This window comes from Narcine bancroftii, chromosome 3 (assembly GCF_036971445.1).
Source record: "Narcine bancroftii isolate sNarBan1 chromosome 3, sNarBan1.hap1, whole genome shotgun sequence".
Taxonomy (NCBI): Eukaryota; Metazoa; Chordata; class Chondrichthyes; order Torpediniformes; family Narcinidae; genus Narcine; species Narcine bancroftii.
Genome location: NC_091471.1, coordinates 231,353,512 through 231,370,586, shown reverse-complemented (window position 1 = coordinate 231,370,586; position 17,075 = coordinate 231,353,512). Strand labels below are relative to the sequence as shown.

General features: G+C 42.7%; 1 protein-coding gene across 2 annotated transcripts in view; it reads left to right on the top strand.

The window, feature by feature from the left end:
* The first annotated feature begins 30 nt into the window (after positions 1-30).
* LOC138758233 (uncharacterized) overlaps positions 31-17,075 on the top strand; it is a 62,305-nt gene continuing 45,260 nt past the window's right edge. Inside the window, exons 1-3 of one of the 2 annotated variants that reach the window (XM_069926870.1) lie at positions 31-211; positions 588-747; positions 1,463-1,569. In XM_069926870.1, the coding sequence (XP_069782971.1) occupies positions 706-747; positions 1,463-1,569 (149 nt within the window). In that variant the 5' untranslated portion in view covers positions 31-211; positions 588-705. The remainder of the gene's footprint in view (positions 212-587; positions 748-1,462; positions 1,570-17,075) is intronic. The other variant, XM_069926869.1, reaches the window with a different exon arrangement.

The following is a 17,075-nucleotide window of genomic DNA, read 5'->3' as shown; positions in this document are numbered from 1 at the left end:
GAGGGGGGGTGGTGGAGGGGATCACCCTCCCCCTGCTCTATGATGTCAGCAGACTATTCTGACATATCAAGCACTCTTAACCCCCAGCCTGAGCCCCTATATCGCTGCTCATTGTGAGCCAAATCACCCTCACACCTTTCTTCAGATCTCCTGTCACAGGAAACAGATTCCCATGGATTGTTCTGATGGAGTTTTAACAGGGAATGCCCACGTGAGTCAGAACATGGGAGAGGGGGCTTCACTCTGGGACTCATCCTGGGGGTGTGTGTATGACGGGATGGGCGGAGAGGCAGCTTCTCTCTGTGGCCCACCTGGAAGTGTGTGATGGGACAGGGGGAGAGGGAGCTTCACTCTGTGTCCCACCATGGGAGTGTGTGATGAGACTGGGGGGGAGAGGGAATTCACTCTGTGCCCCACCCCGAGATTGTGTGATGGGATGGGGGAGAGGGAGCTTCATTCTCTGTCCCATCCTGGGAGTGTGTAATGGGACGGGGAGAGGGAGCTTCATTCTGTGTCCCACCAACCAACCCACCAGGTGAGTTGCTTACACCCCTCCTCTGACTACGTGTGTCCCCCTCACCGGGCAGGAGGTGAGCTGTGGTGAGGGTGAAGGTGCGTCGTACGTCTGCAGTGACTGACACATCAGCCACACAGACAACAGCCGTGGCAGGGATCCACCAGTCACTCCAGGAAGCATCTCCCGGCATGTTCCTCTTCCTGCTCATCGGTATCCTGGCTCTCATTGTGGTGAGTGGGTGCGGAGGTGGGAGAGAGGGAGAGGCTGGGAGGCAGGGCAGGAGGGTGATGGCCTTAGGACGAAGGGGAGGGGGAGAAGGAGGGAGAAAGGGGAGGGGGAGGGGTGGAAGAGGGAAGGGAGAGAGGGAGGAGAAGAAGCTGATGGTGAGAGAAGGATATGAAATTATTAGAATGAGGGGAGGTAAGGGAGAGGCGGGGTGGGAGGGACAAGAGAGAGAGGGGGAGGAGGGGACGAGAGGAGAGGGCGCGGGGAGAGGAAGTTGGGAATGAGGAGAGAGAGGAGGGGAGGGGGGGAGAAGCTGGGGGTGGGAGGACAAAATGGTATTAGAATGAGGGGGAAAGAAAGATGAGGAAGAGGGAGGGGAGAGGCTGAGGTTGGGAGAGGGACGTGAGAGGAGAGAAGGGGCAAGAGCATGGGAGGGGGCAGGAGAGAGGGAGGTGGGAGGGTGGGGAATAGATGGGAAGAGAGTTAGGGAGAGAGGGGAGAGAGATGGGGGAGTGGAAAGGGATTGGTAGTGGGAAGAGGTGGTAAAGGGGGAGGGAGAGATAGTAGAGAGAATAAAGGGGATAGAGTGGGGGTGGAGCGGGATGAAAGAGCAGGAGAGAAGGTAAAGGGTGATGGGGAGAGATAGGGGCCAAAGAATGTTTGGAGAGAGGAGAGGTGATGGTGGAACAGACCCTCAAGGAGCCCTGCTTTCCCCTACAGCTAGTGGCCATCGGCCTGTATAGAAAGCGTATGTCAAGCAGCAGGCACCAGGATTCTGTTTCATTGGATTCCAAGGAGGACCTGTTGGAGGTTAGCTTTGTGTTCAGGTAAGCATTTCTGTCCTCTCCCCTTCACAAGGTCAGGATGTCCCAAGCCCTCCTGTCTGTGCCACACTCCAAGTGGTTTGGGGGTGGGTGGGGGGTGGGGAAAGTGAGCTTCGCTCTGTGTCTTATCCTGGGAGTGTGTGACGGGATGGTTTGGGGGTGGGTAGAGAGAGCTTCGCTCCATGTCCCACCCTGGGAGTGTGTGACAGGATGGTTTGGGGGTGGGGAGAGAGAGCATCACTCTGTGTCCCACCCCGGGAATGTGTGATGGGATGGTTTGGGGCTGGGGGGGGGGGAGTGAGGAGAGTGAGCTTCACTCCGTGTCCCACCCCGGGAGTGTGTGACGGGATGGTTTGGAGGTGGGGAGAGAGAGTTTCACTACGTGTCCCACCCTGGGAGTGTGTGAAAGGACGAGGGGAGAGGGAGCTTTGCTCTGTGCCGCACTAGTGATAGGGAATTCCAATAGTTCAGGAACAGAGAAGAGGTTCTATGGAAGAGATCAAGTATCCTGAAGGGTATGTTGCCTCCCTGGTGCCAGAGTCTGAGATATCTCAGGGAGGGTGAGCAGCCCGATGCCGTGGTCCAGATAGGGACGAATGAGGTGGGTAGGAAAGGTGAGGGGTCCTGCAAGGAAAGTTCTGGGAGTTAGGGCCGAGGTTGAAGGACAGTGGTTGCTGCCCAAGCCACATGCTGGTGAATTTAGAAATAGGAGGAGGACGCAGCTCAAACGTGGCTAAAGAGATGGAGCAGGAGGGGGGCTCCAGGTTTCTGGATCATTGGGCTGGTAGGACCTGTTCCGATTCGCATCTGAACTGAAGCAGGAGGGATGGCTCCAAGTTTCTGAATCATTGGGCTGGTGGAACCTGTTCCAATTCGCATCTGAACTGGAGGGGACTAATATCCTTGCGGGAAGATTTGCTAGTGCTGCTCTGGTGAGTTTAAACAAGATTTTCAGGGGGGATGGCAACCATAGTGCCAGAGCAGGTATAGGAGTGGAGGAGGGAAAAGATTAGGTGAAAATTATATGCACTTATAAGTCAATGGGTTGTACATGGTGGGAATATTCTCAGGTGCATCTATTTCTATGCAAGGAGTATTGTAGGAAAGGCAGATGAGCTTAGAGTATGGATTGGCCTGTGGAATTAAGACATTGTGACCATTCGTCAAACTTGGTTGCAGGAGGGGCAGGACTGGCAACTCAATGTTCCAGGCTTCCGGTGCTTTAGACACGATAGAACTGGTTGGGGGGGGGGGGGGGTGGGGAGTGGTGTAAGAAGAGGGGGAGTGGGATTGCTTGTCATTAGAAAATATCACAGCTGTGCTCAGGCACGACAGACTTGAGGGCTCATCTAATGAGGCTATATGGGTGGAGCTGAGGAATGGGAATGGTATGACCACACTCATGGGGATGTATTCTCAACCAACCAATAGTAAACGTGAATTGGAGGATCAAATCTGTAGAGAGATAGCAGACAGCTGCGGGAAACATAAGGTTGTGATAGTAGGGGATTTTACTTTTCCACATATTCACTGGAACTCAGACTACAAAAGGGCTGGGTGGCTTGGAGTTTGTCCAATGTGTTCAGGAAAGTTTTCTCAATCAATATATAGAGTTACCAACTGGAGAGAGTGTAATACTGGATCTCCTATTAGGGAACGAGACAGGACAGGTGACAGAAGTATGTGTAGGGGAACATTTTGGGTCCAGTGATCGTGATGTCCTTAGTTTCAATTATGGAGAAGGATGGGTCTGGGCCTCGGTTTGAGATTCTAAATTGGAGCCATGCCATTACTGAGAAAATGAGAAAGGAGCTAGAATGCGTGGATTAGGATAAATTGTTTTCAGGCAAGGATGTGTGAGATAAGGGGAAGTCCTTCAAATGTGAAATTTTGAGTGTACAGAGTTTGTATCACAAGATAAAGGAACAGAAATAGGCCATTCAGCCCTGCCACTCTACCCTGAGCTAAACCATTCTCACATCTAGTTCCAAATTCCTGCCTTTTCTCCATCCCTTGATTCCTTGACTAATTAGATACCTGTCATTCTCCTCTTTAAATTCCCCCAATGATCTGGCCTCCACGCTGTAGGTGGCAATGAATTCCACAAATCCATGACCCTCAAAGACAGCCGCCCGCAGGATCTGCGAGGAGTTCTAGGGGAGGGCGAGGGGGTTCAGTGAATGTCCTCGGTCCCCTGTGCCTTCCCCCTCCCTCCGTTCCCCCCTCCTAACCTCCAATCCCCCCCTCTTCATTCCCTCTCCCTCCATATCCTCCCCTCCCACTGTATCCATGCTCCCTCTGTCATTCCCTCCACCCTCTCCCACCCTCCCTACCTCTCTCTGTCCCTCACCACACCCCTTCTCTCTGTCCCAACCTTCCTAAGAGCACAAGAAAAAGGAACAGAAGCAGGCCATTTGGCCCATCAGATTTTCTGTGAAACCTCCCTGAGCTAAACTGTTCTCACATCTAGTTCCAAGTTCTGGCCTTGTCACCTTATCCCATGATACCCTGAATAATTCGATACCGATCAATCTCCCGCCTTCAACTCCCCCCAACGATCCGGCCTCCACAGCTGCATTAGCAACAAATTCCATAAATCCACGATCCTCTGTCTAAAGAAATTTCTCTCCTCATCTCTTTGTAAATTAGTACTTTTTAATTCCAAGACTGTGCCACCTTGTCCTGGAATCACCCAACGAGGAAACATCTTATTTCCATCCACTCTGTCCAATCCATTCACTATTCGAAATGTTTCTATGAGATCCTCTCTATAGTGTAATGAATAGAGTCCAAGAGCTGCTAAGTGATCCTCATATGTTATTCTTCTCATTCCCTGAATCATTCTGGTAAACCTCCGTACCCTCACCAACCTTGCTCTATCCTTTCTAAGATATGGGGCCCAAAACTGCACACTGTCTCCAAATGAGGTCTCCCCAGTGCCCCATAGAGTCTCATCAACCCCTCTTTACCTTTCTACACTATTCCCCTTTGAAACGAATGCCAACACAACATTCACCTTCTTTACCCCCAATCCAACCCAGCAGTCAACTTTCAGGTTATCCTGCATGAGGACCCCCCAAGTCCCTTTGTATGTCTGAGGTTTGAATTTTCTCCCCATCCAAATAATAATCTGCCTGTTTATTTCCTTGTACAAAATGTACAACTGTACATTTCTCAACATTGTATCTCATCGGCCAGTTCTTTTCCCCACTCTCCCTAACTGTCCAAGTCTCTCTGCGACCTATTGGTTTCTTCAACACATCCTGCTCCTCCATCCATCTTGGTGTCATCTCCAAACATGGCCACAAAACTGCTCAATCCAGTTTTCTAAATCATCAGTATACATTGTTAAAAGAAGCGGCTCCAAGACTGACCCCTGCGGAACACCACTAGTCGCCAAAAACCAAGCAGAATAGGATCCTTTTATTCTCACCCTTTGCTTTCTACCTATCAGCCAATGCTCCACCCAATCTAATATCTTTCTTGTAATTCCATGAGCTCAAAAGCAGCCTCTTATGAGGTACCTTATCGAAGGCCTTTGGAAAATCCAAATCCACAGCCTCTCCCTTATCCATCCTACCTGAGATGTCCTCAAAAAAAATTCCAATAGGTTGGTCAGGCAGGATCTTCCATGCGGGCTTGGACCCATCATGCCATGCACTTTGAGATATTTCATAACCTCATCCTTGAGGATCGATTCCAATAACTTTCCAACTATTGACGTCAGACTAATAGCCCTATAATTTCCTTTTTTCTGCCTCCCTCCTTTCTTAAACAGCGGAACTACGTTTGTGACCTTCCAATCTTCTGGACCCATGAGTCTATTGATTTCTGGAAAATCATTTCCAATGCCTCCACAATCTCCAAAGCCACCTCCTTTAGAACCTGTGAGTGCACCTCATCTGGTCCGGGAGACTTATCTATCTTTAGTCCATTTAGCTTACTAAGCACTCTCTCTCTGGTAATCCTGACTGTACTTAATTCTATTCCCTGACACCTCTGACTATCAGGTCTATTGCTATTGTCTTCCTCAGTGAAGACTGATGCAGAATACTCGTTAGTTCCTCTGCCATCTCTTGTGACCCATTATAATTTCTTCAGCATCATTTTCAATCGGTCCTATATCTACCCGTGTCTCCATTTTACGCTTCAGATATTTTTTTTTAAACTGTGTCCTTTTGTATGTTATTTGTCAATTTCCTTTCATAATTCATCTTTTTCCTAATGACTTTCTTTGTCTCTTCCTATAAGTTTTTAAAAGTTTCCCAGTCCTTTGTTTTCCCACTAATTTTTGTTTCCTTGTCTGCCCTCCCTTTTGCTTTTATTTTAGACTTAGCCTCTCTTGTTAGTCACATTTGTGCCATTTTTTCCCCTTCATAATTTTCCTTTTTCTTGGAATATATCTATCCTGCTTTCTTTATTTCTTGTAGAAATATCATCCAATTCTGCTCTGCCGACCCTCCATCTAGCTTACTTTTCCAGTCAACTTGGGTCAGTTCCTCTCTCAGACCACTGTAATTCCCTTTGTTCCACTGAAATATTAGCCTCTTTTCCACTGGCCCCTTCTCCCAGGAATTAACTGGGACAGGGACCAGTAGAAAAAGAAAACTGTCAGCACACCGGTCGGTGTCAAATGACATCATTTCACACCGGGGATTAACCTCCTCGAACCCTCCCCTTTTTTTTTAATTTTTTTTATTTTTCACACTATAAACCACACTGATCAGGATACATACATTTTCCTTTTCAAGTATATACAGTGTCGTTTTCTGACCCCCCCCTCCCTCTTCTCATCCCACCCTCCCTACCTCCCCTCCCATTCATTTAAAGTTCAGAATCTAAGATACATTAAACCCGTCAAACAATGTTGTCACTCAATAAAAACAAACAAGAATTTCCACTGAGTCAATTCTTTTCATTCCCTTCACCTTCCATCATTTTAGGTGGTAGATGTCCCCGGTAGGTTTTCTCTATTGTGTTTCATGTATGGCTCCCATATTTGTTCAAATATTGTAATATTAGTTCTTAAATTATATGTTATTTTTTCTAGTGGAATACATTTATTCATTTCTATATACCATTGTTGTATTCTCAAGTTATCTTCTAATTTCCAGGCTGACGTTTGTCAGGGCTATCCTGACAAATCTTTTTTGTGCACCATCCAAATCAAGTCCAAATTCTTTGTTTTTTATATTACTTAGAAGGAAGATCTCTGGGTTTTTTGGTATATTACTTTTTGTGATTTTATTTAATATATGGTTTAGATCTTCCCAAAATTTTTTCACTTTCTCACATGTCCAGATTGCATGAATTGTTGTTCCCATTTCCTTTTTACAGCGAAAACATCTGTCAGATACTGTTGGGTCCCATTTATTTAACTTTTGAGGTGTAATATATAGCCTGTGTATCCAGTTATATTATATCATACGTAACCTCGTATTTATTGTATTTCTCATAGTTCCTGAGCATAACTTCTCCCATATTTCATTTTATCTTTATGTTTAAATCTTGTTCCCATTTTTGTTTAGTTTTACCATTTGTTTCCTCATTCTCCTTTTCTTGCAGTTTAATATATATATTTGTTATAAATTTTTTGATTATCGTTGTATCTGTAATCACATATTCAAAATTACTTCCCTCTGATAACCTCAGACTGCTTCCCAATTTGTCCTTAAAGTAGGATTTCAGTTGGTAGTATGTAACACTGTATCATGAGTTATATTATATTTATCCTTCATTTGTTCAAAGGATAATAATTTATTTCCTGAAAAACAATTTTCTATTCTTTTGATCCCTTTTTCCTCCCATTCTCTAAAGGAAAGGTTATCTATTGTAAAAGGGATTAGCTGATTTTGCGTCAGTATTAGTTTTGGTAATTGGTAATTTGTTTTATTCCTTTCTACATGAATCTTCTTCCAATTTTTCATCCCATTTATATAATATATGTTCAGGTATCTTCTCCCCTATTTTATCTAGTTCTAATCCAGTCCAATCTGGCTTTTCCCTTGTTTAATAAAAATCTGATAGGTATCTTAATTGTGCGGCTCTATAATAATTTTTAAAGTTTGGCAGTTGTAAGCCTCCTTTTTTATACCATTCTGTTAATTTATCTAGTGCTATCCTCGGTTTCCCCCCTTTCCATAAAAATTTCCTTATTATTTTCTTTAACTCCTTGAAGAATTTCTCCGTCAAGTGTATTGGCAATGCCTAAAATAGGTATTGTATCCTTGGGAAAATGTTCATTTTAATACAGTTTATCCTTCCTATTAGTGTTAGTGGTAAGTCTTTCCAATGCTCCAAGTCGTCCTGTAATTTTTTCATTAGTGGATAATAATTGAGTTTATTTAGATGGCCGAGGTTTTTATTTATTTGTATACCTAGGATTCGTATTGCTTGCATTTGCCATCTGAATGGTGATTCTTTCTTAAATTTTGAGAAATCCGCATTATTCATTGGCATTGCTTCACTTTTATTTGCGATAATCTTGTATCGCAACACTTCTCCATATTCCTTCAATTTCTTATGTAATTCTTTTATTGATATTTCTGGTTCTGTTAAGTATACTATAACGTCATCTGCAAATAAACTGATTTTATATTCCTTGTCTTTTATTTTTATCCCTTTTATTTTATTTTCAGTTCTTATCAGTTCTGCTAGTGGTTCTATGGCTAATGCGAACAATAAGTGCGATAGTGGGCATCCCTGCCTTGTTGATCTGCTTAATTTAAATTGTTTTGATATATATCCATTTACTGTCACTTTCCCCAATGGCCCATTATATAATGCTTTAATCCAATTAATATACTTCTCTGGTAAACTATTTTTGCAATACTTTGAATAAATAATTCCGTTCTACTCTGTCAAAAGCCTTCTCTGCGTCTAAAGCCACTGCTACTGTTGGAGCTTTATTTCCTTCTACTGCATGAATTAAGTTAATAAATTTACAAATATTGTCTGTTGTTCGTCTTTTTTTTAATAAATCCAGTTTGGTCTAGATTTACTATTTTTGGTACATAGTCGGCTAATCTGTTTGCTAATAGTTTAGCTATTATCTTATCTGTGTGAAGTAATAATATTGGTCTATATGACGCTGGTGTAAGTGGATCTTTCCCTGTCTTTTGTATTAATGTAATTATTACTGTTTTGCATGAATCTGGTAAGCTTTGTGTTTTATCAATTGGTTGATTACTTCCAGGAGGGGAGGAATTAATAAATCTTTAAATGTTTTATAGAATTCTATTGGGAATCCATCCTCTCCTGGTGTTTTATTATTCGGTAGTTTTTTTATTATCTCTTGTATTTCTACTATTTCAAATGGTTCTGTTAATTTATTTTGTTCCTCTATTTGTAATTTCGGTAGTTCAATTTTAGTTAAAAATTAATCTATTTTGTCTTCTTTCCCTTCGTTTTCAGTTTGGTATAATTGTTCGTAGAATTCTCTGAAGTTTTCATTAATCTCCGTTGGATTATATGTGATTTGTTTGTCTTTTTTCCTTGATGCCAATACCATTCTCTTAATTTGTTCTGTCTTAAGCTGCCATGCTAGAATTTTGTGCGTTTTTTCTCCTAGTTCATAATATTTCTGTTTTGTCTTCATTATGTTCTTCTCCATCTTATATGTTTGTAGTGTTTCATATTTTATTTTTTTATCTGCCAATTCTCTTCTTTTAGTTGTGTCTTCCTTCATTGCTAATTCTTTTTCTATATTTGCTATTTCCCTTTCCAACTGCTCTGTTTCCTGATTGTAGTCCTTCTTCATCTTGGTTACATAACTTATTATTTGACCTCTGATGAACGCTTTCATTGCGTCCCATAGTATAAACTTATCTTTCACTGATTCCGTATTTATTTCAAAGTACATTTTAATTTGTCTTTCAATGAATTCTCTAAAATCCTGCCTTTTAAGTAGCATGGAGTTTAATCTCCATCTATACATTCTTGGAGGGATGTCCTCTAACTCTATTGTCAATATCAGGGGTGAGTGGTCCGATAATATTCTAGCTTTATATTCTGTATTTCTAACTCTGTCTTGCATGTGAGCTGATAACAGGAATAGGTCTATTCTTGAGTATGTTTTATGTCTACCTGAATAATATGAATATTCCTTTTCCTTTGGGTGTTGTTTCCTCCATATATCCAAATGTTGCATTTCTTGCATCAATTTAATTATAAATTTGGTTACTTTGTTCTTTCTGTTAATTTTTTTCCCAGTTTTATCCATGTTTGAATCCAAATTAAGGTTAAAATCCCCTCCTATTAGTATGTTCCCTTGCGTGTTTGCTATCTTCAAAAAAATATCTTGCATAAATTTTTGATCTTCTTCGTTAGGTGAATATACATTGAGTAAATTCCAAAACTCCAAATATATCTGACATTTTATCATTACATATCTCCCTGCTGGATCTATTATTTCCTCTTCTATTTTAATTGGCACATTTTTACTGATCAATATAGCTACTCCTCTAGCTTTTGAATTATATGACGTTGCTGTTACATGTCCTATCCAATCTCTCTTTAATTTCTTGTGCTCCATTTCAGTTAAGTGTGTTTCTTGCACGAATGCTATATCAATTTTTTCTTTTTTCAGTAAATTTAGCAGTTTCTTCCTTTTGATTTGGTTATGTATTCCGTTAATATTTAGTCATATAGTTCAACATAGCCATTTCATACTTTGTTTATCTTTCCTTTCCATTTCCTCATCATCACCTTTCCTTCTTATCCATTTCTGCTTTCTTGATTTGAACACTTTATAAGACAACATTTCTAAAACATCAAACATTTCCCTTATTCTCCTATCTAAAATTTCTTTAACCCCACTATCCCCTCCCCTTCCTGAGTTGCTCTTTATCCCTTGTCGGGCAACCACATTTCCCCTCTCCATTTGGATTTGCGAATTTACTCGCAAGCGTCAACTGATTTCGCAGTGACCGTAACTCCTCCCCACCCAGCCCCCCCCAGAAAAGATTCTAATTTTCATATATAACAAAGGTCACTCTCTTAATTCCCTCCTTACTTCCTCTCTTCCCTTATTAATTCTTATCTATACTCTATATATTTTCCTTTAACTACGCATACACTCATGTACACACATATATACATACACACACACATATATACATTTATATATATATATATATATATATATATACCCATATACACACATACGTATAGTTCGTGGTCATTTTTGCTCTCGTTACATGTCTTCATCTCTCTGTCTGTTTTGTAGTTGTTCTGCAAATTTTCGTGCTTCCTCCGGATCCAAGAATAATCTGTTTTGCTGCCCTGGAATAATTATTTTAAGTACCGCTGGGTACTTTAGCATAAATTTATGTCCTTTTTTCCATAGGATCGCTTTTGCTGTATTAAACTCCTTCCTCTTCTTCAGGAGTTCAAAACTTATGTCTGGATAGAAAAAAATTTTTTGACCTTTGTATTCCAGTGGCTTTTTGTCTTCTCTTATTTTCTTCATTGCTTTCTCCAATATATTTTCTCTTGTTGTGCATCTTAGGAATTTTACTAAAATGGATCTTGGTTTTTGTTATGGCTGTGGTTTAGGGGCTAATGTTCTATGTGCCCTTTCTATTTCCATTTCTTCCTGTAATTCTGGTCTTCCTAGGACCCTGGGGATCCAATCTTTTATAAATTCTCTCATATTCTTGCCTTCTTTACCTTCCTTAAGGCCCACTATCTTTATATTATTTCTTCTATTATAATTTTCCATTATATCTATCTTCTGAGCTAACAGCTCTTGTCTCTTTAACTTTTTTATTAGATTCTTCTAATTTCTCTTTTAAGTCCTCTACTTCCATTTCTACGGCTGTTTCTCGTTCTTCCACCTTGTCCACTCTTTTTCCTATATCTGACATGACCATCTCGAATCTATTCATTTTTTCTTCTGTACTTTTAATTCTTCTTTTTATTTCACTAAATTCTTGTGATTGCCATTCTTTTACTGAAACCATATATTCTTTAAAAAAAAATATATCCATTGTCTTGCCTTTCCCTTCTTCCATTTCTCTGTGTTCTTCTTCTTCTTCCTCTGGGTTGGTCATCTGTTGTTTCCTTGATTTCTTTTTACTCTCTTCTTTCTTGTTCTCGTTGTTTTCTATGTTCTCTTCTTGTTGCTGTGCTGTGGCTGTCATTCTCAGCTGTGGAGATCGACTCCTCAGCTGGTCCCCCCTCCCGTCAGTGTTTTTTTTATTCTTGCGCGGTTGTGCACTTTTGCTTGGCTCCGCGTGCCATTTTTGTAGTCCCGAGCTCGAGACTTCGACTGACCTGAGGGAGCAGGCTTCTCTCTCCACAGTGGGCCTCCTTGGACAGGTAAGGCCTTCACCTTCTTCTTCCGATGTCTTTTCTTCTTCTCTTCTTCCTGTTGCTTTCGACTTTTCTTTCTTCGCTGCCATTTTCTTCCCGCCTTTACTTTCATTTTATTTTAATTTTTGTGTTTGTGCCTTTGTGTTTTCTGTGTTTTTTTTTAAACTTTTCCGGAGAGGGCTGGAGTTCCCCGACCAGCCACTACTCCATCACGTGACTCCTCCCCCTCAAACCCTCCTCATATCCCCAGCGTCAGCTGAAAAAACCAGTGGAAAAGGGACAGTTGAAGGTAGAACACTCTGATCCCTGGGGATGAGTTACTGCACGGCCAATTAACTGGGATGCCAGTGGAAAAGGGACTCATGACACAACTGATACCAGCTTTTCCTTTTCACATTTGAAACTGAACTCAATCATGTTATGATCACTACTCCCTAAAGGTTTCATTACCTTTAAATCCCTAATCATCTCCGGTTCATTACACAGCACCCATTCCAAAACCACCGATCCCCTGGTGAGTTCCAAAAAGCCATCCCGTGGGCATTCTACAGACTGTCTCTCCTGAAATCCAGAACGTTCCTTACTTTCCCAATCCCCTTTCCTGTTAAAATCCCCCCTAATTATTTCCTTCTAACACGCTTTTTTCATTTCCAGCTATAACTTGTAATCCACTTCCTGGCTGCTGTTTGGGGGCCTGTACACAACTGATAATAGGGTCCTTCTACCCTTGTCATTTCTTAACTCAACCCATAAGGACTCAAACCGATCTGACTCTATGTCCCTTCTTTCTAGTGATTTAACATCATTACTTCCCATCAGGGCCACGCCACCCCCTCTACCTACCTGCCTATCTTTCCTATATACTGTGTACCCTTGAACATTCAGCTCCCAATCACATCCATGTCACAGTGAAGGCCACAATGTGAGTGAGACTGTCCAACAAGGTCATCTACTTTATTTCTAATGCTTCGTGCATTTAAGTACAGTAACCTTAGCAGTATCTGTACTGATTTGGCTTTCTTTCTATTATACTGTGGCGGCCTGCAATTGCGGAGATCGGGCCAGCACATCATGTGGCAGCAGACGCAGAGATCGCTAAATCAACTTCCAGGACAACAAATCGGCATGGGTAGAAGCTGGGGCAGCATCAGACCAACAGCCCTAAAATGGTGTTGGTCAAGCTGCCCAGCTAACTCAGCAGAAACAGGCTGGAGAAGAAGGGCATTCATTTGCATGGACGTCCCCCCCTGCTATTGTTATTCATATGGCAAAAATGGCAAGAACTTGAACAGTATAAAAGCAGCCTTTCCAGTCCTAATAAAGGAGTGAGTTTAACCTGCCACACTCTGTGTTTCTTTGTAGCAGTTGGCTACAATTGGTGACCCCGACGGGTTTAGACGGCATCTAAACCCAGTGATGGATAGCGAAGTAGCAGTCAGTGCAGTCGGCCTGAAGCTCCTGACCTTCTGGGCAGTTCGACCCGGCGTGTGGTTCGACCAGGTGGAGGCTCAGTCCAGATCCGGGGCATCACACCAGAGACCACCCAGTATTATCATGTGGTCAGCGCCCTGGATCCACAGACTGCAGACAGAGTGGCCAACTTTATCCACAGGCCACTATCGAAAGGTACTTACACTGCCTTCAAAGAGCTATTAACTGAGATGTTCAGACTCTCACGGCAAGAGCGAGGAGCTTGAAGACAGATCCCTGTCGGCCCTCATCAACTAGATGCTGGCCCTCCTGGGAGATGAGCAGCCTGGAATCATGTTCGAGCAGGCGTCCCTGGAACAGATGCCTGAAGACATCCAACTGCACCTGGCAGATGCAGATTTCACTGACGCCCCAGAAAGTTGCAGCACAGGCAGACATTCTGTGGAAACAGAAACAGAAGTGCTTGGCTACCGTAAAGAAGTCCTGCAATCAGACCAGAACAGTGTCAAGCAAGGAACAGCAGACGAGAGGCAGGAGCGAGTCCAGCGACAGATGGTGCTTCTACCACCGGAGATGGGGCACTGGGGCCCGCCGATGCCAGTCCCCCTGCGAATTCCAGGGAAATGACAAGGCCAGCCATCGCTGATGGCCACGACGGCTGGCCACCGAGAGAGCTTCCTGTATGTCTGTGACTGCTTGTCCAGCAGACGCTTCATGGTGGATACAGGAGCAGAGGTCAGCGTGAAACCTCCGACAGAGTTGGACACCAGGCACAGGCTAGCAAGACCCATGTGGGAGGCTGCCAACAACAGCAGTATATGGACCTATGATACTCGAAGGGCCGAGCTCCAGTTCAGGGGCAGTCACTTCTCGTGGGAGTTCACGCTGGCCGCAGTGGCACAACCATTCCTCGGAGCCTCCTAGTGGACCTTAAGGGTATGTGACTCATTCACACTGAGACCTATCAGACCATCGCACTGCAGGGCGCTAGGTTTCCGGCAATGCACCTGGACTCTGTTCACAGCTTGGAGGATGAGTTCTCCAAGGTGATTGTGGGATTCCCAGCAATCCTTTCCCCTCACTTCACAGCGGAGATGCCTCGACATGCCGTCAGACATCACATACTGACCAAGGGCCCACCTCTTCACGCAAGGGCGAGACGACTTCCCCCGAAGAAGCTCCGAATGGCCAAGAAGGAGTACCGCAAGCTCAAGGAGTCGGGTGTTATTCAATGGTCAGAGAGCCCATGGGTCTTGCCCCTGCACATGGTGCCTAAAGTAACTGGGGGCTGGAGACCATGTGGCGACTATCACTGGCTCAACTAAGCCACCACCCTGTGCCACACATCCAGGATTTTGCGGCAAATCTGCATGGGGCAACAATATTCTCAAAAGTGGACCTCGTGCGAGGATATCACCAGATCATGGTGCATCCTGATGACATCCCTAAGATGGCCATCATCACTCCATTTGGGCTGTTCGAGTTCCCAAGGATGCCATTCAGGCTCAAAAATGTGGCACAGACATTCCATTGACTGATGGATGAAGTGGCCAAGACCTGGATGGCACTTCCGTCTACCTCGACGATATTCTCATTGCACGTAGAACCCAACAGGAACACCTTCAGCACCTCCGAAATCTCTGCAGTTGTCTGCAGGAGTTCAGCCTCACCATCAACCTGGCCAAATGTGCGGAGTCACGTGATGGAGTAGTGGCCGGTAGAGGAACTCCAGCCATCTCCAGAAAACTTAAAAAAAGATAGAGAAAAAGCAAAGGCACAAACTTAAAAACCAAAACAAAGTGAAAGTAAAAGTGTGATGAAAATGACAGCGAAGAAAGAAAAACCAAAAAGAACGGGAAGAAAAGAAGAAGGAAAGACGTCGGAAGAAGAAGGTGAAGGCCTTACCTGTCCGAAGAGGCCCGCCGCGGAGAGAGAAGCCCGCTCCCACAGGTCAGTGGAAGTCCCGGGCTCGGGACTACAAAAATGGCTCGCAGAGCCGAGTAAAAGTGTGCAACCGCGCATGAAAAAAAACACACTGACGGGAGGGGAGAACAGCTGCGGAGTCGATCTCCACAGCTGAGAGAGACACCTGCAGCACAGCAGCAGGTGCAGAACACAGACAATAACGATAACAAGAAAGAAGAGGGTAAAAAGAAAACAAGGAAACAACAGATGGTCAACCCAGAGGAAGAAGAAGAAGAAGAACAGAAAGAAGTGGAAGAAGAAGAGAAAAGCAAGACAATGGATGTATCTTTTTTAAAGAATATATGGAATCAGTGAAAGAATGGCAATTACAAGAATTTGATGAGATAAAAAGAAGAATTAAGAATGCAGAAGAAAGAATGAATAAAATGGAAGTGGCCATATCAGAATTGGCAAAAAGAGTGAAAAATATGGAAAAACGAGAAACATTTGTAGATATGGAAGTAAAAGACTTAAAAGAGAAATTAGAAGAATCTAATAAAAAAGCTAAAGAGGCACAGGAGCTGTTAGCTCAGAAGATAGATATAATAGAAAACTATAATAGAAGAAATAATATAAAGATAGTGGGCCTTAAGGAAGATGAAGAAAGCAAGAATATGAGAGAATTTATAAAAGATTGGATCCCCAGGGTCCTGGGAAGACCAGAATTACAGGAAGAAATGGAAATAGAGAGGGCACATAGAACTTTAGCCCCGAAACCACAACCGCAGCAAAAACCAAGATCCATTTTAGTCAAATTCTTAAGATATACAACAAGAGAAAATATATTGGAGAAAGCAATGAAGAAAGTAAGAGAGGACAAAAAGCCACTGAAATATAAAGGTCAAAAAATTTTTTTCTATCCAGACATAAGTTTTGAACTCCTGAAGAAGAGGAAGGAGTTCAATACAGCGAAAATGATCTTATGAAAAAAAGGATATAAATTTATGTTAAGGTACCCAGCGGTACTTAAAATAATTATTCCAGGGCAACAAAACAGACTATTCTCAGATCCAGAGGAAGCAAGGAAATTTGCAGAACAACTACAAAACAAGTAGAGAGATGAAGACATGTAATAAGAGTAAAAATGACCACAATCTATATGTATGTGTGTAAAGGGGTATATGTGTGTATATATATAGTGTGCATACATGAATGTATCCATATTTAGAGGAAAATATATAGAGTATAGACGAGAATTAATAAGGGAGGGAAATGGAATAGAGGGAATAAGGAGGGAATTAAAAGAGTGACCTTTGTTACATATGAAAATTGAAATCTTTTCTGGGGGGGGCTGGGTGGGGAGGAGTTACGGTCACTGCAAAATCAGCTGACGTTTGCGAGTGAATTCGCAAATCCAAATGGAGAGGGGAGATGTGGTTGTCCGACAAGGGATAAAGGACAACTCAGGAGGGGGAGGGGAGAATGTGGTTAAAGAAGTTTTAATTAGGAGAATAGGGAAAATGTTTGATGTTTTAGAAATGTTGCCTTATAAAGTGTTCAAAACAAGAAAGCAGAAATGGATAAGAAGGAAAGGTAATGATGGAGAAACGGAAAGGGAAGATAAACAAAGTATAAAATGGCTACGCTGAACTATATGACTCTAAATATTAACGGAATACATAACCAAATGAAAAGGAAGAAACTGCTAAATTTACTGAAAAAAGAAAAAATTGATATAGCATTTGTGCAAGAAACACATTTAACTGAATTGGAGCACAAGAAATTAAAGAGAGATTGGGTAGGACACGTAACAGCAGCGTCGTATAATTCAAAAGCAAGAGGAGTAGCTATATTAATTA